The 8455-nt window shown below is 37.4% G+C and overlaps 1 protein-coding gene across 2 annotated transcripts; it reads right to left on the reverse strand.

Moving 5' to 3' along the window:
• Positions 1-4350: 4350 nt before the first annotated feature.
• Positions 4351-8032, reverse strand: nmrk2 (nicotinamide riboside kinase 2). Of its 2 annotated transcripts, XM_056239961.1 has the most exons (8): positions 7872-8032; positions 7707-7797; positions 6869-6917; positions 5546-5717; positions 5395-5466; positions 5204-5310; positions 4661-4746; positions 4351-4582 (listed from the first exon to the last, which is right to left on the reverse strand). In XM_056239961.1, the coding sequence occupies exons 1-7, from the start codon at positions 7895-7897 to the stop codon at positions 4661-4663; spliced, it is 603 nt and encodes a 200-aa protein (XP_056095936.1). In that variant the 5' UTR covers positions 7898-8032; the 3' UTR covers positions 4351-4582. The 2 variants fall into 2 exon arrangements, with proteins under 2 accessions (XP_056095936.1, XP_056095937.1); XM_056239962.1 differs by lacking the exons at positions 6869-6917; positions 7872-8032.
• Between the last annotated feature and the right edge of the window lie 423 nt (positions 8033-8455).

The following is an 8455-nucleotide window of genomic DNA, read 5'->3' on the forward strand; positions in this document are numbered from 1 at the left end:
AAAAATATAACTTATTTTTGTCTTGTTTTCCAGTACAAATATGACAAGATACATTTAATTGAGAAGCAATAAATGACATTAGATAAGTCTTCTCTGATTTATTAAAATTAAGTGAGTTTATGCCTAAAACAAGAAAAAATAACTGTCAGTCAGAAAATTTATTGTTTTCCCCTTGAATTGTTTATTTTTCAGATTTTGTTTCTCATTTAATTTTGATACATTTTCAAGAAAACAAGACTCAAAAGTAAGGAAATATTTTTTTTTGCAATAATCATCTTGTTAAATGTTTAAATGAGACAAACCTTGGCTAATGGGTGACCTTATACCAGAGAACGGGCTTTGCTTATACAAATATTTTTCTACTACTTCTGAATTGAAAACGAAGAACAACTTATCTCCTATTTATGCATGAATCTAATTTAAAAAATCAAGCCATAAAAAAGGAGTCATTAATTTTGTGAATAATTTGTTAATGTGTTGTCTATAAGCTCGTTCATATAGAACCTTAATATTGCTATAGAACACGGAAAAATGAACATACAATCTAATCATCATTACCATTAGCGATGAACTTTTTTGCGGACATTTCCAAATTCACGACTCGACAGCGCAGGCTTTATCTAGATCCGTAATAACTCTCTCGAGTATATAGCCTACTTATTTTAAATATATACTTACTTTGTGACCGCTCAAAAATGACATTCTATACGCTGATTTCACGCAGCCGTTATTTTGAAATCGAAAGCGAGGCTCCGGTGGGAAGTAAACCGGAAGTGCCGCCTTTAATCACAGGAGAGTCGCGAATGCGATGGCGTATTGTTGTGTTTAATGTAGAAATGAGTTATTCTAAAACTGTACATACATTCCTCTCATACTTTAGACTATATACAGTGAAATTCATTTATAAATAAAATTATTTTTTTACATTTACATTTATTCATTTAGCAGACGCTTTTATCCAAAGCGACTTACAAATGAGAACAATAGAAGCAGTTAGACTAACAGTAGGACAACAATACGTAAGTGCTATAACCCCTCTCAGTTTAATCTTAGTGCAGGTTTTTTTTTTTTTTTTTTTTTTTTTTTTTTTAAAGAATAGAAGAGAAGAGAAAGTGTTAATTCTACTGAATCAAGTGCTGTCGAAAAAGATATGTCTTCAGCAGTTTCTTGAAAGTGGCTACTGACTCAGAAGCTCTGGTTGAGTTAGGCAGATCATTCCACCAACAGGGAACAGCCATGGTAAAGGTCCGAGAAAGAGATTTTGTGCCTCTTTGAGATGGTACCACAAGACGACATTCGCTAGCAGAGCGCAGGTTTCTGGATGGCACATAAGTCTGAAGTAATGAGTTTAGGTAAGAGGGAGCAGTGCCAGTGGTTGTTCTGTAGGCAAACGTCAGTGCCTTGAATTTAATGCGAGCGGCAACTGGCAACCAGTGCAATTGTGTGAGGAGAGGAGTGACGTGTGCTCTCTTCGGCTCATTGAAGACTACTCTGGCTGCAGCATTCTGGATCAATTGTAGAGGTTTGACAGAGCAAGCTGGAAGACCAGCCAGGAGAGCATTACAATAGTCCAGTCTGGATAAAACAAGTGCTTGGACGAGGAGTTGTGTGGCATGCTCTGTAAGGAAGGGCCTGATCCTCCTAATGTTGTGCAAGGCAAATCTGCAGGACCGGGCAGTTCTAGCAATGTGGTCTGTGAATTTCAACTGATCATCAATTACAACCCCAAGGTTCTTAGCTGACCTTGATGGAGTTATGGATGACGAGCCTAGCTGAATGGAGAAGTTGTGATGAAGTGTTGGGTTGGCCGGGACCACAAGTAGCTCTGTCTTCGTAAGGTTTAGTTGAAGGTGGTGGTCCTTCATCCAGCCAGAGATGTCTGTCAGGCAGGCTGAGATACGAGCAGCTACCGTCGGATCGTCAGGCTGGAATGAGAGGTAGAGTTGCGTGTCATCAGCGTAGCAATGATAGGAAAAGCCATGTTTCTGAATCACAGATCCTAGTGATGTCATGTAGATGGAGAAGAGGAGTGGTCCAAGCACTGAGCCCTGAGGCACCCCAGTAGCTAGATGTTGGGTCTTAGATGCCACACCTCTCCACGACACCCTAAAGGACCTACCTGAGAGGTAAGACTCTCAGGTAGGTCCTTTATATATATATAATTCAGAACGTAAAAAAAGCCGGAACGAACTATATACATATCATATATTGGATATGAACATCCAATAGTGTAAATCGCGGCAGCAGCTTCAGGTTGGTAGTCCAAGGCATTGTTGTTTATCTGTACTTCCGGGGTTCTTCCCACCGGAGGCGATATTTTTTTTCACAGGATGGTAGGGGAAGACTCATGAATATTCATTAGGGAACTCATCCCTGATTGGTCTTAACCCCAGTGACGGGTAGGTTTAGGGGCGGGGTTAGGGGTAAGTCATCAGACCCCCAGTGACGGGTAGGTTTAGGGGCGGGGTTAGGGGTAGGTCATCAGACCAATCAGGGATGAGTTCCCTAATGAATATTCATGAGTCTTCCCCTACCATCCTGTGAAAAAAAATATCGCCCACCGGAGCCTCGCTTTCGATTTCAAAATGGCGGCTGCGTGAAATTCGTGAAATCAGCGTATTAAGTAAGTGTGCAAGACTGTCCCAGGTCTGAATAATGTCAAAGCACACAGTGTTAACGCACACTATCTCTGAGACTCTGAGAAGCGTATCCCATCATTCTTCACGTCCAGGAACTCGTGCCTTGATTTGCATCATGTCTAGGAAAACTTTTTGTAAGTTTTATTGATTAGATGTTACATATATTTGTTTGTAAAACGTAAAGTGTTGCACATTTTATTGGAGTAGACTGCAGAGATTATAAGTAGTTTGTAAATCGTTTGAAAATGACGCACCACAATCACACGCTGGTTAAGTAAACAAACATCTTAAAGGGACAGTTCACCCAAAAATTAAAATAATGCAGTCATTAATTTCTCACCCTCATGTCATTTAAAACCCATAATGCTTTCGTTCATCTGATCTTCAGAACACAAATTATGATTTGTTTTATGAAATCTGAGAGTTGTCCCTCCACTGACAGCTACGCACTTTGACACTTCAACAAGTTCATAAAGAGATCGTAAAACTAATCGATATGAATTGAGAGGTTTACTCCAAATTTTCTGAAGAGACTCGATCGCTGTATATGGTGAACAGATTGAATTTAGGCTTTTATTCACATATAAGCATTGTCAGTGTGAATTCTTGTTGACATTCTGCTTTATTGTTTAATGTATGATCACATATCATTAAGGCAGTCTAAATACTTGATGCTCATAAAACAAGGAAGGGAATGTTCCTGATGTGTGCACTGAAAGTACTTCAATAAAATGAGCATTGACAGTGTGACCTTGTGTTTGAGTGTCTGTTATGTGTTTGCTTTGGCATTGACTTTTAACAAATGTTTGAATAAAACAAGGCCAGACCAACATTGCTGGAAAACTGTAAAATAATTGACCTGAGCAGTTTTTGATGTAATAGACACTGAGCCAATTAAATAAGCATATCATGAAATTATCCAAAAAAAAAAAAATACAGACATATTAGCAGTGTTGGGCAAGTTACTCTAATAAAAATAATTGAGCTACTAAATACATATTTAACAGTGTAATTAGATTACTGTACTAAAAAGTAATCTCTAAAAAGTATTGCATTACTAATTACTTTCTAAATTCTATACTAACCTCATCCGGTTTAAAAATACAAGCATTGACATGAATGTGCTTTAAATTTTTTCAAATATAAAATTGCATAAATTGAACTGACTAAAATATTTAAAGGGAGGTTACATTAAAAACAAACATTTTAACAGTAAACTTAAAATTGATGTTAAATCCAGTTTTAGAATCGTTCTAGTCTATACAGTATTTAATGCAATTACATCAGAAGTCAATGTAATTCAATTACAGAGAAATTAAGAGTAATCCCTTACTTTTAAAAGTAATTCAATTACAGTAATTACTCAATCATGCATTACACCCAACCCTGCATATTAGCATAAACAAACAAGCTAATAAAATATTACATGAAATTTGGATAAAACTAAATAAAATATATCAATTTTCCAATCAATAAATAAAAATATGACATGCATAAATAAGGTGTGATGCATTTATTTTATGTAAAAAGTAGTATGACATGGAATAAGCCTTAAAATCTAATATACTGAACAAAAATGAATAAATCATGAAATAGGGTGTTATTGTATTTATTTCAACATTTTGTATTTAATGATTGCAATAAATATTTTATAGCCCTTATAGTTTGCAGACAGGACATTGCAACTGAAAAGATTTTCAAGATGGTTTACAGAAAAATGAACACATTCATACACCGTTCATCTCTGGACAGCCCAGAGAGCAATGCATGTTTTTAATAAAACAAGTTACATAAATACAGCAATATAAAATAACCATCAGTTTTAAAACAAGTTAGTACTTCATTATGTTATTTACAAAAGTCGTCTAGTGGCAGAAGCCATATCTACGTACAGTACGATGCTATTTACAGTTCTATACACACACATCTTCATTCTGGAGATGCTGCAAAGAGAAAGAAACAACCGATGAGAAAAACATTTTCATAATGAGGTATGTATATGAAAGGATGGAGATTCGTACCTATAAGGCATTCAGCAGCGAGTTCTGAATGTCTTCATACACTTGGTTATAGAGCTCCTCTTTAGATTTCATTCCATCCAGATATTCTGCAGATACAGATCATGTGAGTTACAGATTACTTGGGTTGTGAATGCCCTTTCATCACTTGCACTGCAAAAATGTGTTTTAGTATTTTTTTACATTTAAAATATCTAAAAATTCTTAAAATCAAGAAGCATTTACGAGAAGAAATGATTAAAAAAGTGATTTTTTTTGTCGTTGCATAAAACAAACAAAATTATCTGCCAATAGATTAAGAAACATCTAAATCTATATCTAGGTTTCCATTTGAATTAAGATTATTTTTCTCAACCCATTAATAGATAATTTTGCTTCTTTAAAGCGAAAAAAAAAAAAAACACACCTTTATTTTTTTCAGAAAACAAGATAATTTCTTATGTAATTTTACATAGCAAGCAAATACTTCTTGAATCTTGATATAAGAATTTTTAGATATTTGGACTGGAAACAAGACAAAAATAGTGTGTATCCAGTAAGACTCACGGATATCCAGGCTGTTGTTCTCCATCTCGGTCCTGTGTTTCAAGTACATGGGCCACACATGGCCATCAAACAGACCAGGAGGGTCAGGGACGGTGTAATTTCTTGTACTGAAAGTGAGGAGGAGGATTTGTTAGAAAAAAAAAAATAGAAAAAAAAAACCCCACCATCTGCGAATATCAAAAATAACTCACCTCCTTCTCCTTTTGCACTCCTCGTATGGAATGGTGACGTAGTAGCTCTTGTTGTAGACGTCGAGCAAAGGCCTGGAGGTGGAAACAAGAGGAAGCCATCAAACCTTACGGTCACATCTTTATGCTAATCAAGCCAATCAGAAACACATACTTGTAGTTATAGAGAAGAAATCCCTCTAGGATGAGTATGTGGATCTCACGCTCCGGGTCCGAGTCGTTCGTGGCGGAAACGCTCACGCCATGAGAGCGAGCGAACTTCACCGGGTTCTCCATCCATCCTCGAACCGTGTTCACCATCGCATCCATGTCCATGGCCGACATCACTGCACAAGGAGACAGAAAACACAAGACGTGTCTCACATGCTGGGATACTGGGAACATTAAAGCAATGCATTAAAAATGTTCTCTTCTTTAAAATTGTCCCTTCTCCTTTTTTTAGGGATGTTAATAATATCATAACACTGTGAGTCAAATTTACACTAGCAGTCTAAGGTTTGGACACACTTATATATATTAAAAAAAATAAAAAAAAGCAACAAGCTTCTACTTTGTCTAGATTCCAGTTCTGATTATTTTGGACATTCATGACGTTCATCCTGGGATGCTTTTTAACACTTAGGGCCAGATTTACTAAAGACAAGCAGTGAAAAATGAGCGCTGAAAAGGCGAGGACAGGGTTATTTTTGTGGCTGATATTATTGCATATGAATTTGTACAGTAGGAGCTTCCCCTTTCAGACGCAAAATTTATGAGGGGAAATTTAAATGATCATGCAAGGTGATTTAAGAAGGTTTGCTCTAGTCAATTTACTGGTATTTGCACCATTATTTAACGCCCAAAAAAAAGCACGTCTTAAACCAGACGCTCATTTGTGCTGCTCTTGGTAGATTTTGTTGGTCATTATGGAAACTATCCGAATGTCGTCAGTAGATCACACGCAGAAGTTTCCTTTCCCATCGGCACTTTTATGGGATTGCGCTCTCAGGCTAATTTGCCCTGTTTAGTAAATCTGGCTCTTAGTGGAGGAGGAGCATGCATCATATTTCTTCACTACACTCTTAAAAAATAAAGGCTCTTTATTGGCTCCATAAATGACCTTTAACATCCACGTAACCTTTTCAATGCACAAAAGGTTCTTAATAGTGGAAAAATGTTATTCATTCGAAGTAACTAAATGGTTCCGTTAAGAACTTTTCACTGAAAGGTTCTTTACGGAATCTTTTGGAACTCCGTTCGGAACCTTCATTTTTAAGAGTGCATCTGCTCCAATGTTTTTATTTTATTTTTAAACTTGCAGTTTACATCTGCCAACAAAACTAAGTTTTCAGGTGTGTCCAAACTTTTGACGTGCAATGTAAGAAAAATAGATTTGCTGGGTTTTAGGTTTATGTTACAGAAAAGCAAACATCAGAATGTTTATGGAAAGGTGGGAATACATTACTGTTTCTCTTCCCACAGCGAAAGCCACTCTTACCATCCCATTGTCTAAAGCCGTCCTCCCCGAACTCTATTTGATCTTGGGGCTGCAATAACAGTGACCAATAAAACAAAAAGGTGTAGATGGCTCAGGCAGTGCTGGTCCCACCTGGACATGTGACGCCAAGCACTCAGGCTAGTCTTCTAAAATCAAGTTCAATTTGAATTGCGTGAGGGGGCAGAATTAACATAATTTGGTTGCAATGCACTAAAAGTGCATTCGTTGGATTAAATGATCTTTAGAAGGATGTTGCAATGCGATTCTAGTGTAGAAGAGCCTCCAATGACAGTTAGAAATGTGTGTGTGATGCACTTAAGAGGTGTTATAAAGATATCGATAAGGGCGCTAGTGTGATGAAGGATTGCCAGATCCTCTTACATGCATTAGAATGATAAATGCATGAGCAAGAGAATCATATTAGTGGGGTGTAAGGCTGCAAATGAATGCCTGTGAGACTCTACAGCATGTTAGGCACCACAAACGGCATTCATTTGTTGTCTTTGAGGTTGAATGTCCAGGAGAACACCAGCATAGGGTCCATGAACCACATGGAACCAACAATACGGACAATGGATCCATAAATACAATATATGATTAAATCCTAGGCTACATGACTTTAACTCTTCTGTCCCTTGCTCTAGATACCACATACATATGAAGTATTTGGACACTCATCAAAATTAAAATGCATGAAATGAATTGCATTAGATGATATGGTGCAATGCAATAACATTCCATGCACTCTTAAATATATTGCATAAATGTCCAAATAAACTGTGGCCCCTAGAAATACGACAAGTGTAATTTAACAAAGTGTCATGGAATCCATCCATACCTTGAAAAAATCATCTTGATGCACCACACAACAGTTCGGTAAGTTCTTTATGAGTCTTCCCGTCAAAGTTGTCTTGCCTCCATTGGTCACACTGTAATAGACACATTATTAAACGATGAGATCATACAATAGATGTTCAATATAACGCTCTTGTGGATTACTCACCCCCCTATTCCAATAATAAACTTCATTCTGATCCTTGTTGATCTTGGTCTTCGCAGTAGTACACTAGCAAAGGAATCGCTTCCTTTTCGGTCGGGAATTCTTTCAATCTATCTCCTGCTTCTCTCTTTCCCAGAATCTCCCTCTCTTTACTATTTCATTGATGGACTAGGCTTTCGCCCTCAATATATAGGCGGCTGGGCTTTGCGTCACGGAGACGCGGGTGGCTGGCCAATCAGGCCTCTCTCTGGGAACCAATCAGCGATTGAGTCGTTTTGCTAATTTGCATATGTCACCGTTCCATTGGCGCACCTGTTGCTCTTCGTCAGCAGGTCGCGCGCGCGCTGCGCGGCCACGAGGGCCAATTAAAGAGTGGAAATATACCACGAAATCATGCCAACTAGCACAGTTTGTGTTTAACACATGACCAACACTAATATCGAGATCAGTGACGCGAATATACGCAGGTAAAGGAATAAACACTTCATTTACACAACGAACCATTTACTGACAGTTCTAATATAGGCTAATAATAAAGATTTTACAGTGATTTATCATCGTTTTAAGTGATTTCACTTGTTACTTCA

Source organism: Rhinichthys klamathensis, unplaced genomic scaffold (genome assembly GCF_029890125.1).
Source record: "Rhinichthys klamathensis goyatoka isolate OS25496 unplaced genomic scaffold, OSU_Roscu_1.1 h1tg000575l_1, whole genome shotgun sequence".
NCBI classification, from domain to species: Eukaryota; Metazoa; Chordata; class Actinopteri; order Cypriniformes; family Leuciscidae; genus Rhinichthys; species Rhinichthys klamathensis.